This window comes from Coloeus monedula (assembly GCF_965178545.1).
Source record: "Coloeus monedula genome assembly, chromosome: 1".
In the NCBI taxonomy this organism is placed as follows: Eukaryota; Metazoa; Chordata; class Aves; order Passeriformes; family Corvidae; genus Coloeus; species Coloeus monedula.
In genome coordinates, this window is record NC_138781.1 from 5,878,154 (window position 1) to 5,900,466 (window position 22,313).

Sequence of the window (22,313 nt, forward strand, 5' to 3'; positions counted from 1 at the left end):
GGCACGGCACGGCCCTCGCCCTCAGCCGGGAGCCGGGGCAGGGACCGTGAAGGGGGCGGCTCTGCTGGCCCGGCCTCCCCCGGCAGGAGCCGCCGGCCCGGCCCTGCGGAGCGGCAGCACCGCGGTTAATGAGTGCTCAGGAAGCAGGCAGCGGGACGAGTGCCCCATCTCTCGCACAGAGGGGCCGGGAAGAGTTCGGGGGGTGAAGCGATGGTGGATTGGGGCCGTGGTGGGGTGCTGCTGTGGTGGGATTGTCCCGAAGGCGGGCCCGTTCCCCGGTGCGCAGCCCCAGTTCACACACCGGGGCGAGGTGATGCTGTACTTCTTTCCAGTTTGCTCAAGGTAGGGCGCTGGGTGGTAACCCACAAAAGGCTGGCGCGCAGGACTTCAAAAGTTTACACTGCTTATACATTTTAACAAACAAAGGCGTCAGCTTTCACTGGTTACAATATACATGACTTTTCCCCGCATTGGAGTCTGGGGTCCGTTTTCAGTAGGTGGTCCATAGGTCGGTGGTCGTGATCATCCACTGCCACAATCACCTTTCCCCCAGTTACTGCTCATTCTGCTGAATTCACTCTTGGTGGCTCTTGTCCAGACAGCCCATTCATCTTGGGACTGTCTTCCCTTTTCCTTAAAACAACAGATTAGCCAAGCATACAGAATTCACAATGCAGTTGCTTAATCATAACAGCTACATCTACTGGTTAGCAACTAAAAAAAAACCAAACCTGCAAAGTTTAACACAAAGCCTTGTTCAAATCTTGAGGGGGTCAGCATCAGGATGATGGGGTGGTGGGGTAATATGATGGTGGGTGACACCATGCCAGGGCTGTGCATGGGGCTGAGCACCAATAACCAGCACCCATACACGGGATCCCCAGCAGCAGCACCCAGGACGGTGAGAGAACACCAGAGGTTCTGTGAAGGAACCACCCAGGAACCAGAATCAAATCAAAACAAGCAACCTCAAACCACAGTCCCAATGAATTAATTAAATTTTAATATCCCATTACTGGGATTAATATCCCACAGCCTTGTTGCGGTATCGCACTCTAATCAGCACAAACACACACAGTATTCCATTAAAAACACAGTATTGTTACTTTGGCTGAAATATTATTTTCTAGTTTGCCTTTTTTCACTTGGGAGGGTTGGGAAGATTTTAGGTTTTTCCATTATCTGCCATAGAATGTGACAAGCAAAGTGGTATTCCTTAATCAAAAGAAGACTCATCTAAAATATGCTTCTACTCTGCAATCAAGGCAGTATCTCAGCAGAGCCTTAATGAAGTCAAATAGGTTTTCCATGCCCAGGATCTTAAACTGTTTTTACAGTACAAACACTTAATTTGAGATAGTTCAGTTGGTCAGAGCATGGTGCTAATAATGCCAAGGTTGTGGCTCTGATCCCCATATAGGCCATTCACTTAAAAGTTGGACATGATGATCCCTGTGGGTCTCTTTCAACTCAGAACATTCTGTGATTCTAATTATAAAATATTATGCAATTTTGTCATAGACTGAGCATTTAAAATATATATCCAGTGATTTCTCAAAGCCCTAACACCCACAGGTTTATACCTTCAATATTTCTAGTTACTATTGCAAAGAACAACCTTTAGAACAATGGCCACCAAGTAGTGGTGGAATTTCCCTGCCCCTGAAGAGCTCATGCTGGATGAACCTGTCCTGAACAAAGGTCTCACTTAACCAGAGGCTGTGAAGGAAATAATGTTTTTGAAATGTTACCAAGAACTGTTTCCTCTGTGTAATTTATACCAGAAAACAAAGGATCAAATAACACATAGAGGCTGGGTTTTTTAATAATGCAGAATGTGACTGGTGAGCCAGACAGGAGAGGCTTGCTTGGCCCTTTCACTGGCTGCATAGTCCCTGTAAACAATAACAGATTCAAAGGCAGAGGCTTGAAGTGCTGCAATTTTCAAAAGATTTGAAGAAACAAAACTGAAGCCAGTTCTGAAAAGAAATGTAAGAATGATTAATGACTTCAGAAAAAGAGAAATTAGTGGATTTTTATTTTTTAAAAATAGGTATTGGCTAGTAGAAAGGCAACAAGAGTTTGTAAATAAATAAAGCAATCTTGTGAGGATATAAGAATCAGTTATATTCTTCAGCAATCAGGTCAGAATAGTCCCAAATAACAAGAAATCATTTGACTTAAACAGCACAGAAAAGCTGGGGCTGGGATAACCACTCTTGTATTATCAAATCTCCTTAAGTTAGGAACAAAGGGGCAAGACAAGTCAGGAGGAAAATCCACTGAAGGACAAAGTGAGAATGTTATTGTTGCTGCTTTCACTCTTCACGTTTCTCCAAAGAAAGTAAGGAAGTTTGGAGAATCAATGCCTTACCCAGTCACTCTGTTGCCCATCTTTTCATCAAGGCAGCGTTGTCTCCAATTTATTGTTTGTGTATGGAAAATGTGCATTGCTGCTGTTCTTTCTGGACTCAAATTCATGCTTGAAGATACTGCCATAGCCTCCAAAAATGTTTCTTGAAAGCAAAGAAGGTTTAGCTGTGCATTTATCAGTGAAGTTGCATTCATGTACTAGTGATGTTTTAGCACTGACAAATCCAGAATTTCCAGAGGGGATGGACAAAATGCCGTTTATAATTGAAATGTCACCACTGCAGATTAACAGCTTGAGGCAAAGCACAGATTAATCACTCAAGACACATGGAGCAGAGTAAAGGGAAAAGCAAGTTTATTCCCCTTTTCCTATTAACTAGTTTCTGACCTGATGGAGAAGCAATACTTCCATGCTTTCCTAGGCCCTTGGCTGTTTAGATAAGTTACAACTAGGATGCCAATTAAAGCTATTTTTTCTTTCCCTACTCTCAAGTTAACGGCAACTGTACATTTATTTCAATTCATTGCAAAACATGAATTAACTGTATTCCACATTCCTACACACTGAGATTTTTCACTTCTTAGTCTCACTTCCAGTATCAAAACCTGCCTCCGATCTCAGCTGCACCCTGATATGAACTTAGATTTAACTGCACTCTTCAGCTTTGCACAGGGGAACTCCATCGAAAACAGTGATAGCCTAAATTCCAGGCTTCATTATCGTCACATCTTCTGAGACATGCCAAGCTAGAGAGCAGATAGACCACACCTTTGATATAAATTAGGATGACTGTATTGACAGCAGTCCAGCTAACCTGATTTATACTGGCTACATAATTTAATGGGATGTGGAAGGACTCACACTCACTCACTCGCACAGGAAGTGCATGGTCAACTACAAAGCTAACAATCCTTCTGCTTCCAGCAGTACATTTTGGGCACCTAACCAGTTATTCTAAGTAGCAGGGCAGAGAAGTGTTTCTAAGCCCCAAGCAGGTATTTCACATTGGTGCATCAGCATAGGTAGGCACAGTAGGAGCAATGGGACAGATAAGAGTCACTGCACATAGAGACTGAAGTTATGAACATGCAGTAAACCACAGCAGCCCATGTTAGTAACAAGCATTGTTGAGCCTGTTGACACAATTATTCTTTTCCCAGTAAGAAATCTTGTGGCTCTTTAATTAGCCTCAGAAACATTAAACATAGTAAGCTGGGTCCTATGCAAACCAACCTTTTTGCCAAGTGACCTGAGTCACGTGCACTGCTGCTAATGAGGTGGGAGATGTTTACAATGTTAAGCTCCAAGTAACACAACAATAACACATTAACACATCACGTTTCAAAAAAAAACCAAACCAAAACAACAACTCTCAGCCTGAGCATTAGACCTACCTGCTGGAACAATATCTGAACAATGGCAATGCTCTAAAGGTCATTCCCTTTCTACTTAGCATTGCAAATACTCTTATCACAAAATCTCCAGCAATGTTTAACCAAGCACTGAGAATATAAAATACCACAGTACCATAAATTAAAAGATTAAGTTTCTGTTCTTTTTATTGAGATGGCATTATAACACCAAAAGTGTTGTTCTTTCCCTAAATACGTGCTTATCTGTTTAAATTATTTTTGCACACGATCTTGTCATAGCCATTATGTTTGTTCATACCTCCAAATGCAGTGGAAAGTCTCATTATTCACTCTGTAAGAATAAGAACTTGATGTTTAAAAGCAATGGATTGAGGTGGCTGATTTTTTACTGAACACCTGAATATGAGGAAGTCCTTTACTGTGCAGTGAGCACACACTGGAACAGAGAAGTTGTGGAGTTGTGGAGTCTCCCTCACTGGAAACATTCCAGAACCATCTGTACACAATTCTATGCAATGTGCCCTACGACAACCCTTGAGCAGGGATGTTGGACCTGATGACCCGCTGTGATCCCTTCCAACCTGACCCACTCTGTGATTCTAGGAAGGCACATACAAAGATCCAGCAAAATCCCTGAGAATGAGTTCCACAAGAGGAAGCCCGGAGCACAGTTGTTACATGGAGACTGAAAATGTAGATTATTTAAGTATAGCAATTATTCCACAAACCTACTGGCTGATTTAATTTTTTGACATGTGCATACTCAAAATGCCAGGTGTGGTACTGCATTAACCAGTTAAGGCCCTTTACAGAGAACTCATGAAGAATTGGTGCAGGATTCCATATAAAAGCACACACAAGCACACAAATAATGGATACAAGAAAAGAATTTAAATGATGGCTCAACTACATAATCTCAACTATATCGTCAGTTTTGTAGGTATTGGTCAATTTGCAGCTTTTATCTAATCATGTACATAAAATCCTCCAATTTCACTTTTATTGAATTCAGCAGAAGATGTTTTGACTTCAGTGGGTACTGAATCAGGCACTGTGGAATTGTATGTGGTTTTATATACTCTAGTTTCACAGATGTAATTTCCTTGACTCAATTAGGCTACCAGTGATTATGAAGTGCAGTACAAATTCCTCATGAGATTTCTGCAAGGAAGCAAAGTAAAGGATGCTTCTGAATAACAAATTATTTTTAGGATACTTTCCTCCTCTGCACAGACTTCAAGACCATGTTCATTCTCACAATGGTAATAGTACTTAACCATCCTCTTTGGAGGACTATCCTAACTACCACCATTTGCAAGGCTTAATAAAGTTAACTTATGCACCCAGCAGATTTTCTTGAAGATGAATACCAAAGTGGTTTGTGCTCTAATGCTCAAAAGCAAACATCTCAGAAGCTAGATGGTGTCATACAGATAAAACTTTTCATTAACAACAGATTAACCAGTTCTTTCACGCTGTACTTGATTCTTATCAAACTCCACTTACAGATAAGTACATCTTATTGATTAAAAGCAATTAAAGATAAACTCATTCCTACTAAAACAATGCCTGAATTGGAAACTAATAAGGGACAAACCTTTCACTTTTCAGCACCATCCTGCAAGGAACAAAAATCTTCTTGCAATCAAGAGTGAATCACAATCCTGTAGTTTTCAGGTGGAAAAATCAAGGCAGAAAAGTTAGATATCTTATACAATTTGTTTTAGACCCTGCTTGAAATTCCCACATAATTCCTATATGCCTATTATGTCTATTGGGAGAACAAAAGACCACAGGCTGTTGTCACCTCCTAGAACTGTAGCCTTCATAACTCCATGGATAGGAAACAGCCAGAGAAGTAGCTGGTATAGAATAGAAGGAGGCCAGGGAAACAGCGAGGGAAGATGTCAAAAGTTCATTTGTTTAAAATCTCTAACTGGTAAATACATTCGGTTTCTTCTTAGACTTGCCTCTGCACATTGTCACTTCTAAAGGGAATTTCAGAAGTTCTTGGTGGGCAAGGATAGCAGAGCTGTAAAATGAACAACTCCTGACCCTCAGTTTTGGAGGCTGATAGTTTCGCACGGGAGAGATTCCAGTCCTATCAATGAGACAACCAACAGAGGGAGCAGCCTTCCAACAAAGCAAATTTCAGCATTTTACTTTACTTTTTGTAGCAACTAACACTCCAAAGAAATATTATTTAATCCTAAGCAAGTCAAGACAAAAGAACAGAGGTTTTTAAATGCTGCTTATGTCAGGCACAAAAACACACAGAGAACATCTGCTGCATTTAACTCCTCACAAGTAGCACAACTGAATTTGACCTACAGGAATCCAGTAACTTCTTTCTGACCACATTTACCATCCACAAAAATTAAGAAAAAAAGCAAAGAATGTGGTTCTAAAAGGAAACTGGATAGCACCAAGCTCCCAACACCTGCAAAGCCAGATATGTGAGTACTAAATCATAGAATCACAGCATACCAGGTTGGAAGGAACCTCAAGGATCAGCTGGTCCAACGTAGAGACTGAAGTTATGAAGATGCAATAAACCACAGCAGCCCATGTTAGTAACAAGCATTGTTAAGCCTGTTGACACAATTATTCTTTTCCCAATAAGAAATCTTGTGGCTCTTTAATTAGCCTCAGGAACATTAAACATAGTAAGCTGGGTCTGATGCAAGCCAACCTTGCATCTTTCTTGCAAAAGCATGTAAAGCACAAGATATTTGGTATGATACCCCAGCGCTAACTTGGTCTTCTTGATTTAAGCCTTTAGAGACACCCAGAAGGAGTGCAGGATCAGAGATATTTGGTATATGCCTACCTACACACACCACCTAATTATATTTATATAAAGACACAAGGAATAAAAGGGATAATTAGAATCCTATCAAGGAAATGTGAAGATGGACTACATACAACCCAAGCTCACCAAACCTTCAGAGTGACCTGAAGGACAGCTGGTCCCTCCCTTTGACATACTTGAACCCTTTAGGTCTGAAAGCACATGAAAGATCAAGTCAGAGGAAACCTCGAGATCATCTTGAAAACTTCGTAGGATCCTTCACCCCATTAGCAAGGACATGCAGAGAGCACCAAAAATAATTTTGCACCATCAGAAAGTCCTGTGCTCTACTCACAACACCCCGTAACTGGGGCATGCTTTAAGGTTGTGCTTTCAAACAATAGGAATGTGTGTGCTCTTATCAAAAATCTCACTAAAAAGTAAACAATTACTATTGATTCTACTGTTACTGTCTAGAACCCAAATAATAGCAGCCACCTTGCTTCTCTCTTTGTGTTATTACATTTTCTAACAATAAAACAGTCACTTTCTTACACTCCAAGTTTGTACTTAAATTAAAATTTAAAAAGCACTATAAAAAGCTAGAGAAAAGGGATTATCCCAGTAACTTTCATTTTCCTTTTCAGTGCCAGTTAAAATCTACAGACATTTGTATTCTGTCTTTTTAACCTCCATGAACAGTGCTGAACATGTCTATAATTCAGCACACGAATATCATGAATAATATACCTCTGGTCTCAGGTGTGCAGTAAAACCCAGCGTTACAGGAAGTGCATTCAGTCAGTTAACTCTTATGAGCATTTTTAATTATCTTTAAATCAACAATTATTCCTAAAAGGTCCTCCGAACAATTTTTAATAAAAATCTAATTTACTACATGCAAATTAATTAGTATGAGATAAAATTAGTTGCATCTTTTTAAATGAGATTTTGCAACCAAGGTCAAGGGCAGTAAACATCTACTTCAAGTTCTAAAAGCCACTGCTTTTGGACTATGAAGTATTCTCAATTTTTTTTTGCCTCAAGGAAATGAAGAATTGGTTCCATTGTGATAGAAGAAAAGACTTAAGGGAAATAGGGCACTTCAGACTTCAGTGGATAATCAAGTGAAAACCACTCAGATGATGTTTTGATCAGGAGTTTGTTCAATTAAAAAAGAACAAGTTTTGACACAAACCTAATCATGGCAATAAATTCTCAGGACATATAGTACTGTTCAGAGATACGTGTGCCAGTGCTAGAAAATGGCTTGGCTGCTTATATTCCTCAGCAACCGACAGCCCAAATGGAGACCTCTAACGTTTCAGATTCAGGCAAACACAGTCATGCCACTCCAATAGTGCCACCTGCTGCGTACTGGGAAAGCGTACAGGGCTCTGGAGCTCCAGGTAACTCAATTTAAAGATTGATTGACTGATTAAAAAGAAATCACACATTGGTGTGCATGTATGGCAATAGAAATTTATTTTTATTTATTAATAATACCTAAACAGGCAATACCTAAAAGGAATTCCACTGTGATATAAGAACAGAACCCACAGGTAATCCGTTTTCAAGTTTATCCCAGTGGCATAATAAGGATTAGCTACATCAGCTCACTACCCATCAAAGTCACAATTAACCTCACGTACTTTCTGATGTCATGCAGATTAGAACTGCAATTCATTTCATTAATCATATCCTGGTTGCAAATTATTCACAGAAAACACACACACACACACATATATATGTGTGTGCATGTCTATATATATACAGACATACAGACATGCCTTGATGGCAAAGTGTACCTGCACAAACGTACATACACACAAACCCATACACACCTCTTGAGACTGAATCAAGCACATCTCAAATCCTATGGGCAGTTTTGGGCCTCTCATGACAAGAAAGACATTGCTGGAGTGTGTCCAGAGAAGAGCAACAGAGCTGGGAATGGGCACAAGTCCGATGAGGAGCAGCTGAGGGAGCTGTGGGGGCTCACTCTGGAGAAAAAGAGTCTCAGGGGGGACCTTCTCACTCTCCACAACTCTGTGAAAGGAGGTTGTAGTGAGGTGGGGGTCGGTCTCTTCTCCTGGGTAACAAGTGACAGGACAAGAGGAAATGGTCTCACATTGCACTGGGAGAAGTTCAGATTGGATATTAGGAATATTTTTGCATGGAAAGGGTTATAAAGCCTCGGAACAGGCTGCCCAGGGAAGTGGTGGAATCACCATCCCTGGAACTGTTCAAAAAACACTTGGGGAATGCCACCTCAGAACATGGTTTAATGGTGAACATGCTGGCACTGGGTTAACTTGCTAACATTAAAGATCTTTTCCAGCTTTAAAAACTCCGTGAAGACACTCTATTCACAAGATTTTTCCTGAAAAGGAACCAAATTGCGATGTATATGGGATTGGCTGAGCTAATCCTGTTCCCAGTTCCACCACTCTGCTGTACCACTTGGATTAATTCCCTTCATTTTACCAGGCATCTGGGTCCTTTATCCAGTTTGTGGTTTTGTTGCTTACCTATGCAACTGCTTGGGAAGGGACTGCCTTGTAGAAACTATTCACATTTCCATGATCCCACGGGAATGCTACAGTACAATTAATAATAATTTCTGATAAGATACAAACTCGCTACACGTTAAATGCTCTTCTAACAAGAAGTGAAGCACGCATTTCTGAAGACACAGCCTATGTTTCAGGTTTAAGGATGCTATCCCAGTAATTCCTCCTGCCACACAGAGGCAGGCTGCTGCACAAGTCACTTTCACAGGAGGTCAGAGAGTCAAATAGTGTGACTGGAATTTTAAAAAGGTTGGGTAACTTTTATGACCATTAATAATGTTTGTATTGAATGCCAGCTCAAACTGTAATGAGGTTAATTAAATCTCCTGTCCCAATGTATAAACCAACTGCCTGAAGGTCCAGAGGCAGACTCCATGTGACAACAACTCAGAACACCGGACAAACAAGGCAACTGAGGCACTGCTTGCTAGAGAGCACCAGGTGTTTGTCACTGCAGAAGGCAGAGTATCAAAGTATATATAACAAAGCCATGATACATCAGAACAATTCTAACATGACACATGCTTGTTCTGGGGTAGAGAGAAGCCAACTTCAAGAGTATCCTGTGTCTGACAGAGAATTGTGTTTACTGTTCTCTCCCTGGTTAAGGCAGGAAAGGACTGCAGCTGAGGTAGGTAACACAACTGTAAGACACAAACATATAGGGAAGGCAGGAGTAATTATTAACAAGTCAGCTGCAGCAGACTTACACGTGAGCCTGCTGAGCCTTCCCAGAGCTCTGCACTGCATAACTAGAGTCTTGTCGCCTGCAGACACAGAACTTCCAAGGGCATTCCCAAGATCTGCAGGATATGAGCCTGATTGAGTCAATCATTTATGATGCCACCTGAGGAATATGAAGGAGCAAGTGAACTGTCTGAGCTCAGGCAACTGGGAAGCTCAAGCGTGTTGAACAGTCCCAGGGAAGAGAACGGCTGCAACATTTCAAGCTCCTGCCAAAAGCCTCCTCTGAAATCAGCCACTGCAGCACTTTGGGCACATCAGCAGATTTCTGCTACAAAATACATGCCAGCCTGCAGCAAAATGAACTTTTACCCTTTCCCAAATAGGAAAGGGCCCAGAATTTCTGAAGCAGCAAGGAGGCTTGGATTATATGTCTCACAGTGAGGACATTCAGTAATACCTAAAACTTAGTCAAAAACTTAACTAAAACTTAAAATAGCCAAGTAGTCTTCCCAGTTCATTACACAGATCAACCTGCTGAGGGTCTACTACTTTTATTAGCCACGGAAGATTCTGACTATATAACCTTTAATATCTTTATAATTTTTAACATATTATTTCATCATTCACTTTCAAGATATTCAAGATAATTTCTGATGTATTTTTTAAATCAATTAATAAAACCTCTGCTCATTTTTACTTTTAATGGATCTTAAGAAATGGGATCTTTTTCTTATATATAAATTTTATAATAACATATTGTTGCTTCCCGACTATCCCCAGTATTTTGTTAGAAAACAAAACTTGGATTTAATTATTCAGTTCCCTGATACCATCTAACAACACACCTTCCTTACCAGAGTGTAACACATCTTTCTGCTCTTACCATGTGTGCACAAAAGGAATGTAACCATTTCAGCTACACAGATGTAACTGTATTAGCACAGCTGGTTATTATAGAGAGGGTTTAACATCTTGCCTGGTGAATGGAAGGTTGTGCAGATCCCATAACAACCTTCCAGTATCTGAAGGGAGCCTACAGGGAAGCTGGAGAGGAACTCTTCATCAGGATTTGTAGTGACAGGACAAGGAGTAATGGGTACAAATGGAAAGAGGAGAAGTGTAGGCTGGGTATTAGGAAGAAATTCTTTACTGTGAAGGTGGTGAGACACTGGAACAGGCTGCCCAGGGAGATTGTGGATGCCCCAACCCTGGCAGTGTTAAAGGCTAGGTTGGACAATGCCTTGAGCAACCTGGTCTAGTGGGAAGTGTCCCAGCCCATGGCAGGGGGGATAGGACAAGGTGGTCTTTAAGGTCCCTTTCAACCCTTAACATTCCATGATTCTGTGAACTTCTCTTGTGCCACAACGACACCACAAACCTGTGCAAGTTTTCATAAGTGAGTGGTTATTGCCAGTCTAACAGCTGTGGTTTCTGTCCTTCTAGACACAAATTCTTCTCAGCCAGAAAAATAAAACACCCCCTCACAAGGTATCTTGGAAATAGACCAATGGATAAATAAAAACCTGTTGTCAAAGCAATAGGAGTGTTACCCAATTCTAGGAGAAACTACTATTTTCTTTGCACTCAGGGCAACTTCAAACTATTAATCTTCCCTACAATTCCACTGACTTTAACTCAGTGAGTTAGAGCATGGTGCTAATAACACCAAGGTTGTGGGTTCGATCCCCATATAGGTCAGTCACTTAAGAGCTGGACTTGATATCCATGTAGGCCACTTTCAACTCAGGATATTCCATGATTCTGTGACTTCTTTTGTGCTCGATGGAGGATGTTTGCACAGAGCAACCCAAGCCTACACTTCCAGTGCAGGAGATTCACAGTTCTAAGTGTATCACAGGACTTCAAGTCCACAAAAATGGAAAAAAACCATTGTGGAATCCACTGCTTTTTCCTCTGGCCATACATCACATTGTCCATTGTGACAAGCATCCTCCTGGCTCCTGTGTCCCTGCACCCCGGATTCCATCAGAGCCCACTGCTGCTGCTGTGCCCACAGCCCCCGCCCCGGCCGCTCCAGCGCCTTCGCCTCAGGGACAGCAACTCTTGTCTTGCTCCTGGGAAGGAGCTCAGCGAGCAACTGGATGGATCCCCAAGTATCCCCTAGAGGCTGTGCTGATCCCGCAGGGTACAGGTGGGTGCCTTGGGCTGCCACAGGGTGCTCCCAGCTCAGAGGGATGCACAGGACGCTGCTTTGGTGCCTCCACTCCCCCAGCCATGAGGAACACGTCAGAGCTGTGCCAAGTGCCTTTCCTCCTTGTCTTTAGGAAAAATTAATGCACCCTGCTTTATTAGCCAGCCGTTCTGACAATCCTCTGTCCCTTCCATCAACAGTTTGGCTTTCAAGCCTTATTTCTCTATGTGGTTTATGTCACACAAAAGGTAAATTGTCTGTAGAGGATGACATTTGAGTTACAGAAACTCAGTCTTGCATTCAAAGTAGCTCTTAGGAAATACTGTTTACTCAAATTAGTTTTGAGAAAGACCTTTTAAACCCTTACCAAAACTGTGTCACTGCATGAAAATGAGCAGACGCACAGTTGTATTAAAACTACAGTTTAACTGCTTTTTTTTTTTCACATACTACTGTCTTGGGCCCTTGATGGACCTATTTCAGGGACAAAAACTTGGAGTACACAGCCCAGGCATAGCTTTATACTTCACCTGATACGATCAAAAGCCACATGTTTTTTCAAATTCGTGCCTCATTATGAGATAATACTGTTAAAAGTTCATTAAGCTTTAAAATTTAGCTTACCATGCATTTGAAGAGTTTGCTCAGTTCTCAGTAACAAAATTATTATTCCTGTAGTTTATTTCATTCTACAGAAAGACAGAAGTCCTAAATGAATCAGAGTAAAGTGTTCCTGTCTCCAGCCTCCCAATTCCACGTGTTGTTGGCCCATATTTTTTTGATTCTGCACCCAGGCCTGAATACTTTTTAACGTATTATTTAAAAGGGAGCAATAAGTACAAAAGTATGAAGGCATAATAAATCCTCCCCTCCCACCCCACTGCCCCAAGGAGTGTCAGCAAGAATGTAACTGGGTGAAAGTTAAGGAAGGGAGAGTGGTGGGGGGGAAAGACACAAAATACACAGGAAAAAACATAGAAAAATATTTCCCAGGTGGAATTCCTGGCCTGGGGATGCCTCCACAACAGCATGCCTTTAAGAATTAGCATTGCTACATAAACCAGTATTACCCAGCCTTTTCTGCACTTGACTGTGTTGAACGAGGGTTTGTACTTCACTGTTTTTTTTGGCAAAGGTTCGTATGCTCACAACCTTAAGTAAACATAAAATCCAGCTATCCAGTCCTGATCGTGAATTCTGTATGCAGGAGCTCCGGGCACAGGGCATGAAAACAACCCGACTGACATCCACAGCTTCAGTGCAGACCAGGCAACTCCTGACACAAGTCACTGTGCTTGGAAGAAAGTTATCCCTTCATTTAAGAAGATTTCAGATGTTTCATACTTGATTTGCTTTTTTTGCCAGCACAATGAAGGAAATGTCCTGCTTCTGCATGACTTTTTCTTCCTTGTTGGAACAGATGGTGAAGGCTTACAAATACCTGACTGGTATTTTTTCAGTGACTCATAGCTCAGAGCCACAGGTTTCAGACGGTGATAAGAAGCTCACCAAGATGGATGTAAGCGTACTTGAGGAGCAGTATGACCATATAAAACAGAAGCAAAAACTGCAACCACACATTATTGTATATAAAACAGGTACGCTTGTATTCGTAGAAAAAAATGCGTTTGTAATGTAAAAATTATTTCTTTAAATCTTTAATAATTCCTAGTTTCATTCTTTTTGTGTTCAGCTTCAAGAGAGGTAAAAGTAAATTCCTTTTCTGTCATTTTGGGGTTTTATTCCTTTTGCTGAAAGATGGTTTTATATTTATATCAATAAGCTTCATGTCAGTGAAATATTAATATGTATTTGCAACAGATGAACATATTTGAGGTAAGGTTTTACAGGTTTTTTACCAGTAAAATAAAGTTCTAAACATAAATAGTAACTCTTACAGGAACCATGTTCTTCATGTCTATGGTAAGTGTATTTGTGCAACGTATTCTGTAATATTTCTGCTCTCTTGAATGCTTCCATCAGAACTAGCAATTCTGGGTCATCTTTCTCTTTTTCCCTTCTCTATCTGGATAAAGAAAGACTACAGGAAGCAATGGCAAATAGCAAGTAACAAGCACAAGCTGGGGTTTTGTTAAAAAATAACTTTAATTAAAAGTCATAGTGGGTAACTAAGATACATGCTCTGAACAAAAGGTCCTGTTTTGAAAGTATTTTCAGTGCATATTGCTTGGAAAGTGCATAGCTAGAAAAACAAGTAATATGTATCACTCATCTACCTGCTATGTCAAAAAGAGTTTATGTAAGAAACTTGCCATTATTTTAAAGCTTTTAGTTAGACTACTGCTTACAATACTACACTGATACATTAGCTTTCCAAGTTAAAGTGATATAGAGAATACTAAGACAACTAATGAAGTTGTCTTCTGAATTTAACTGTAGTATTCAAAACATGCTTCATTCACCTCTCATATTAGTATTTAGCTCAGTAAGTGCAGAACTTAGGTTATTTCATTCTTTACATTTTCTTCTAAGTTTTTCAGCAGTTCTAGCATTTGGCTGTGTCACACATGATCAAAACAATCAGAAAAAAACACGTAATTATGAACTGTACAACAGATTTGCTTCTTCAATATTCTTTCATCCAAATGTTTTGAAATTCTCATGTTAAAAGAATTAAGATCTCTATGAGGAAGAAAAAAATATATCTACAAGCTTGTATTATCAGGTATCAAAAAGCAGCTAACTTGAAGAAAAAACAGCCCATCTAATCAGCTATAGCAAAAATACATTAGTTTAAAAAAAGGGAGCAGAAACCTTTATTCAGATTAATTGAAATGAAGTTTCAGATATAATGAATGTAATCAGAGCAGATTTTTTGCAAGGTAATTTGAAGATTAAAATGTGTTAGAAAATAGGACTGCACAGTTTCTGGGGAGTTTAAAACGTAGTAGGGCTAAAAATCCACATACAAATATTTTTATACATATGCACATGCCCCAAAACATTCACAAAACCACATAACCTGCAGCACTGAACTTCTATCTTCGAGCAGCCTATGTGGAAAGAATTCATGTCACTGTTAGAAGCAGTCGGAGTTTGGGCATTTTTAGTTATGCTGAGTTCTCAAGGTCCTAAAAGTTTATCTTTTACATTCCTGTGGAAGCTGGAAAAACCTATTACATGGCTCAGCACTTTGCACCTGTTACATGCATCAGTTTTCAAGCATATGTGGAGCAGAAATGAACATTGCCATACAGGACTGCCCTACACTATCCCGAAATTCAGGTAGTTCCAAAAGGAAGTCCATGTATGTATCAGTGATTCCTACTAGCAGAAAAATTTTTCCCTACCTAGAGGGGGAAATTATGGCTGTACTGGGAAAGGGGTGACAACAACAGCACCACCACAAACCCCACACATACACACAAAGGCCAGACACAAAAACTCTCATGGAATGAAAGCACCTTCAGTCCCTTGGGGTCTTAAAAGTCCCTGACAAAGGTCTTTCTTCTAGCTAGTAAAACCCTGCTTTGCTCCTGCCTGGCAGAACAGCTGTCCTTCCATGTAACCACAGGGATTTTGAGCACTGTATGTTTGTTGCACCACAGTTGGAACAGTAACTCCAAGTTTTCTGGATGACTTTGTATGTCACTACCTGTCTTCAAGAGTCATGAAATCCTGGACCTTTAAACAGAACTTAAGACCTTTAACTTCTCTGTTTTTTTGACAGAGGGGTTAGTAACCAAGAAGTCACCTGAAAACAACTTTTTTCTGTTTCTTCCCCAATACACACAGCCACATCCGTGCTTCTGTCCATTCCTGATTATTTGAGAACAAAGACCATGACAATATTTGAAAGGCACCATCTACAGGATAATACAGCAGTGTATTCATTATTTACTGGCTAAGAAGCTGAAAAACAGTATTTACTTTAGGAATTAAATGGGAGTATTCAGCACATGCAGTCACAACAGAATAAATACTGGGGCTCTGATTGCAGAAATCTCTTCCAAGTATTTCCCAAGCTAACTTGAGATAAGATTAACTTTTGCCATTCCAGAACCTTAAAAGTTTCTATTGATGATGACAGCGTACGGCCAGATGGTAAACAACTCTGCAACAAGGCTGTAATACACAATTTACAGGGAAAAAAAAAAGACAGAAAGACAGAAAGACAGAAAGAAAGCTTTCTTGAGAAGTTTGGACAGTGCTGAAGGTGTGTTAATTCAACACCCAGTGGTTCAGGACTATTGCATTTCTATCCAAGGTCATTGCTCAATTTTGTGTGCTGCATCTGTAGCCAACCAAGGAATCAAATCAACCTTAAACTCAAAACCAGTGCACACTATTAAAACTGGACTATATTTGTCACTCTGAACTTTCTGATCAGCTCAAGACAGATCATAATTCTTCTGATGACCAGTTCATAAGGTTCTAGATAACATCTGAAGTTGCCTATTAATGTCAGTTCAACCAAGAGCAGAGTTAACATCCACAAGAATGTGCAAAGCTGCTTCCCCTCAGTCTCTCAGTTCCATTCTCTCTTGATTTGTCTCCAACACACAGAGAGCTGTGGTTTTCACAGCTTGGTGCAATACTGTGCTGTTCTACAGAATACACAGGGCTCTGTTTTACATGTGGACCTTTTTGTAGCCAGCCAAGCTGAGCTCTACTTCTTGGATAAGGTCCAGTCATAACTTTGATTCTCACTGCTGCATGGTAGAGAACTGTGTGTTCTTATCTCTCCAAGTGGTGTCACCCTGAGAAATTCTGTTAACACACTTCACTGTACAGAAGGATGCACAAACACACCTGTATCTCAAAGCTCTGCACGTGCTTCAGTCTCCTTTCTCCCAGTAACGCAGCACGAGAGCCAATGTGGGCTAACATGGTTCTCCCTCCCAACCATGCTGCAAAACAGCTCTTATCAGATCAACCCTGCATGGCCAAGGAGCAGAAAAAGTTCTGTGATATTATGCTGGGGTTGTTGTTTTGGCAGTGGGAGCCAAAGGCAGCAGTGAAAGCCCTTGCTTAGCAAAATCCCTGTTGTACAGGTTCACTTACTGCCAGTAAATCAGCTGGGTCTGACATCTGCAAATACTTATTCATAAAGATGACACAAAAGGCAGCTATAAAGCAGAGGTTTGCTGTCGGGTATTTGTGCAGGCAGCATCCTACTCGAACTAGCTTCATTTCAAATTCAGGGTTACAATCCTTTTAAAACAGCTGTTCAGAGACACTCAGAATATAATCGGCACTCTTCTATGTCTACTTTTCTCCCTGTAATGTGTTTCAAAACTTATACTGCAACAGACACAGTCGCTATAACTCAACCCTGTAAATAAGGCCAGCATTCTGCACAGCCCCTACTTTAAACTATATTTATACTAACTGAAGTATATTTCATTTGTGTCAATGGATTATCTTTAGTGTAATAGATCGGTTTCTGTTCATTTTCAAGACACAGACAACCAGTCATGTCAGCAATTTGATGACTTCTACATGTAATTAAAGAAGCATTAGCATTTCTATCCCTAATATCTTAAACATTTTTAACAATAGCTTTAATAGTGCTTTAGAAATCAAGCTGTAGGGGTAGAAGAATAAAAAAAAAAGGAAACCAGATTCTCTCCCACTGTTACAGCTACTCTATACCTTTCACAGAGGAAGCAGATTCCTCTAAGTGATCATTCAGGCAACATTAGTGTGATAAGGTATTTACACAATTTATACGGACTGGAATAGTAAAATTGCAGTAAAATAATAAAATACAAGCCTATAATGTTAATGATCCCTCATTAATAAAAAGAAGACATTCACAACTTGTTTCATCTAGAAATAGTCAAAATATTATTAAGTTGTGAATACAAACTTCAAACTGTATCAAACAGAACATTTTTGTCTTTCAAATTACAGCACTTGCCAACACACTGAGCAAGTCCCTACTCGCCTTAAGAGGTTTTGCTTACAACCAATTAATTACTGAAAGTCGATTCTCAATCTGTGCTGTTAATGCATCTTAGAGTACCAGTTAGATCAATATTGTCTTGATAAATTTCCATTTTCATTTGAAAAACTAGGATACCATTTATGCCCTCAGAACTGCAAAAGCAAGCATGAAGTAGTTCTACTCCTTAACCTGGCATCAGAAGAACTTGCACTACTCTCAGCCACTGAAAGAAAGAGCACAGATAAACTCATGTTAAAGCTTTTCAGATTAGTTTATGCTGCAGAAATCATACCTTTGACTTTTGTCACCATAGTAACGTGCACAAATGCATTTCTCTTGCAGGTGGACGTGAATCTATTCTCCCAGAATCAATGGTCAACCCTGTTCTAATTAATAAGAAAGTTAAAAGATCAAAGTCATATAGAGGAGATGTCCCTGTCAGAAAGGTCACACTGGAGGCAACCAACAGTGGCGACTCAGAAGACAACTTGTTATGGCGTGTCCACCTGGGAACTCACCGCCTGGGGCAGGGCCCTGGACAAGGAGATTCCTGGGATCTTTCCCACTGCAACAACGCACCATGGAGTTTTGACAACCAGAGACTGATTTCAAAGGGAAATGACACACTGCAGACCAAGGAATATGAAGGAGCAAGTGAACTGTCTGAGCTCAGGCAACTGGGAAGCTCAAGCGTGTTGAACAGTCCCAGGGAAGAGAACGGCTGCAACATTTCAAGCTCCTGCCAAAAGCCTCCTCTGAAATCAGCCACTGCAGCACTTTGGGCACATCAGCAGATTTCTGCTACAAAATGCATGCCAGCCTGCAACAAAATGAACTTTTACCCTTTCCCAAATAGGAAAGGGCCCAGAATTTCTGAAGCAGCAAGGAGGCTTGGATTATATGTCTCACAGTGAGGACATTCAGTAATACCTAAAACTTAGTCAAAAACTTAACTAAAACTTAAAATAGCCAAGTAGTCTTCCCAGTTCATTACACAGATCAACCTGCTGAGGGTCTACTACTTTTATTAGCCATGGAAGATTCTGACTACATAATCTTTAATATCTTTATAATTTTTAACATATTATTTCATCATTCACTTTCAAGATATTCAAGATAATTTCTGATGTATTTTTAAAATCAATTAATAAAACCTCTGCTCATTTCTATTGTTGTAAAGAGACTTAGTAAATATAATTTCTTTCTGATACATAAATTTATCATAATATATTGTTGGTTCCCATCTATCCCTAGTGTTTCATTAGAGAAATAATGAGGTCTTCCCTTCTGCAAGATCTTTAGAGGGAGGAGACCCTCTCTTGCAGGTGCTTTTCAATGACACAAACAGGAGCTATGCATCGCCCACTTCCGGCTGCAAGTGTTCAGACAGGTCTCTTTTTCAAATGTAGGCTTCACAAAAATTGGAAATCGGAAATGTCTCCCCATTTCATAATGGGTAGGACATCATAGTAACTGGGTTTTTTTCTTCACAGTAGTTCGGTATTTAAAGAGTGATTAGGAAGAAAAAAAAAACATAAAGCATAGATATACCTAATAGGTATAACAGGTAAAAAGTACTAGATAACAATTAGTCCACATGAAACAAATTACCTGGAAGAAAATACTTCAAATATTTCATTGTCCTTTGATTGAATTAGTTATCTTAATTAAACATGGACCTTGAAAACCTTGGTTTTAAAGTCAGTGCAGGTTTATGCATGGACTAAGTAACTACTTTGTAAACTCCTTCATACAAACACTTCATCCTTTCCTCAGGCTTCTCTAGCATACTACTGTGCTTTGCACTGACTGGAACTAATTTAGAAAAGGCATTTTGCCTTTGGAGAATCTTTCAATTTAATTTCCAAGGACATTATGAAAGAACATTTTCAGTAAGTTTTCATTTGTTAGTGGAGTAGTTTCAGTTATGAGAAAAGTGGCTATACTAACATTTCAAGAGACTGGAATACTACACACACACAATTGTCTAATGAGAAAATGACAGGTTTTTTCCTAAAGCAGCTGTGGTGAAAATGAAATAGGAAAATCAGGAAAAAACTAAAACTTCAAATACTAGAAAGTCCCACTTCTCAAGTGGGCAAAACCTTTCCTGTTATCTTCTTTATGTTCGGCCATCATGGGCAGGAGCTTTCATCACTGTTACCACAGGCTAAGTTTCAAGCACTGAACTTAAGACTGCCATAAAGCAAGTTTACTCTGAGTTTATCAGTAGGCAAGCCTGACTGATTTATGCACATGGGGGAACCTGGAATCCTGAAATTCTAGTTCAATGTCTTGTTCACAAGCCCATGATTCCTGTGAGGTTCCCATTTCCAAAGCTGGAAACGGGACCCTCATGTAGTCCGCATGACTTCCCAAGGAAAACGTTAGGACAGTCCTGCAGGTCCCTCCATTCTAGAATATTTCACACTGCTGAGCAATGATTTCACTCACACATAAATTAAATAGAATAAAATAGAATAAAATCCCTTTGCTGCTGGGACAGCATGCTGCTGGTCACATGAAAGAATCAGCCCGCATGAGTTACTTGTAACTGGTGCTACCCATTAAAAGAAAATCTTGTCTTTTACAGGTATCAAAACCATTCCAGGCCTTCTGAGAGCCTCAAATACAAAACACAGTATTGAGCAGCCCATATTGTACAGCCAGATCCCTGAAGCCTTGCATCTTGCTCCCATTCCAGGACATTTCGGGGACTAGAAGTGACACTGGAGCACTGCCTCAGCCTGAGGTGGTGTTTAGCACCAGGTTTTCCACACCACTCATGTATTCTTCCAGCCCAGTCTCTGAACCCAGGTTAACTGTTGACAGCCTCACAACCAGGCAAGACCCTGCCCACTCTGTTGATGGGGAAATATAAACTCCCATGTTAAATCTCACCCACAACACTGATGCCTTCAAAAAATACAGGAAAAAACCCAACCTGCACATTTGTGCCTCGCAGAGAGGTGGTAGATGAGGGGTGGCTACAGAACACTCAGACCCAGCCCTAGCCTTTTCTGGAGAGACAGTCCCTCAGGCAGCCTTGGGGACCCCCACCACGTCCTAGGGATGAGCAATCAGATACTCTGGAGCCAGAAGCTCCTGCTACTGTCCACAAAATCAGGTTCATTACCCAGTGTGCAACAAGCCAATAATTACACACTTGAGAGAGACATGATTTATTTCAGAGTTGTGCAAGCCTGGGTGCTTCATGGTACTCCACGAATCAAGTATGCCAACTAACAAAACTTTTTACTATTTACACATTTTAGCAAACAAAGGCATTATTGTTCATTTGCTCTGAGTTAGATAGTTCTCTTGTTAATTAGTATTCTATCTTCTACTGTTTAATGATTCTTTCGCTACTTATGCTAATTATTCTGCATGCTCAGTCTTTCTCTTCTTTTGAGTCTATGCGTTTCTTGGGTCAGTAGTTGTGATGTGTCCCTGCTGGAATTACCTTTAACCCAGTTGGAGCTGAGTTGGTTTTATTTGCTTCTTCCTTATCTTCGAGTTCCGCCAAATGTCCTTGTGGCCTGTAAATTCTGCATTCTTTGTGTCACTATCAGTAGCAGCTCCTTCTTCCCAAGCTTTGTTAACCTTCCCCAAGGTCTGAGATTACTGAAACATGTCAAGCCCTAAACCTTAACAAGGTTGGTAATTCTACCAACAAGTAATTTATTTTTGTAACACCTGGCCATCACTTTGAACTTGTAAGCTGCTCTTTCATAGGTTATGTCTCACAGAACCACAGAATGGGTTGAGTTGGAAGGGGCCACAGTGGTCATCTGGTCCCACCTCCCTGCTCCAACAGGGCCATCCTAGAGCTCATGGCACAGGATTGTATCCAGGTGGTTCTGGAATAGTGAGGGAGGACTCCACACTGTCTCTCGGCAATCTGTTCCAGTGCTCGGTCACTGTTCAGGGAAGATGTTTTTCCTCATGTTCAGATGGAATTTCCTGTGCATCAGTTTCTGCCCATTGGCTCTTGTCCTGTTTCTGGGCCGCACCAAGGAGAGCCCAGTCCATGCTCTCGGCACCCCGTCTTCAGGCCCTTACACACATTGATCTCAGGGACAGGATGAGAAGACACGGCCTTAAGCTGTGGCAGGGGAGCTTTCGGTTGGACATTTGGAAAGGAAAGGAAGATTAGATACTGGAATGGGCGGCCTGGGGAGGTGGTGGAGACACCATCCCTGGAAATGTTTAAGGAAAGACTGGACGTGGCACTCAAGTCTCGCTGATGCAGTGTTCCGTCACACGTCAGACTCGATGACCTCCGAGCTCTTTTCCAGCCTAACTGACGCTACGATTCTGTGATTCCTTTCTTTTTCACTAGGCTTGAAAGCATGCAAAGAACCAAACACTAAAGCACCCCGACCGAAGGCAGTTCTGCCACAGCGCGCGTCGGGCAGCGGACACGCCCCGGCTCCTCAGAGTGAGGGCAGG

General features: G+C 40.8%; 1 protein-coding gene across 1 annotated transcript; it reads left to right on the forward strand.

Annotated features, from left to right (window-relative positions):
• Window positions 1–13,316: 13,316 nt before the first annotated feature.
• LOC309573985 (uncharacterized protein C9orf152) lies at window positions 13,317–18,775 on the forward strand (the record flags this gene model as incomplete). The annotated part of the gene is made up of 2 exons (XM_082283274.1): window positions 13,317–13,548; window positions 18,204–18,775. Exons 1-2 carry the CDS (start codon window positions 13,320–13,322, stop codon window positions 18,773–18,775), a joined length of 801 nt encoding a protein of 266 aa, XP_082139400.1. The 5' UTR covers window positions 13,317–13,319.
• Between the last annotated feature and the right edge of the window lie 3,538 nt (window positions 18,776–22,313).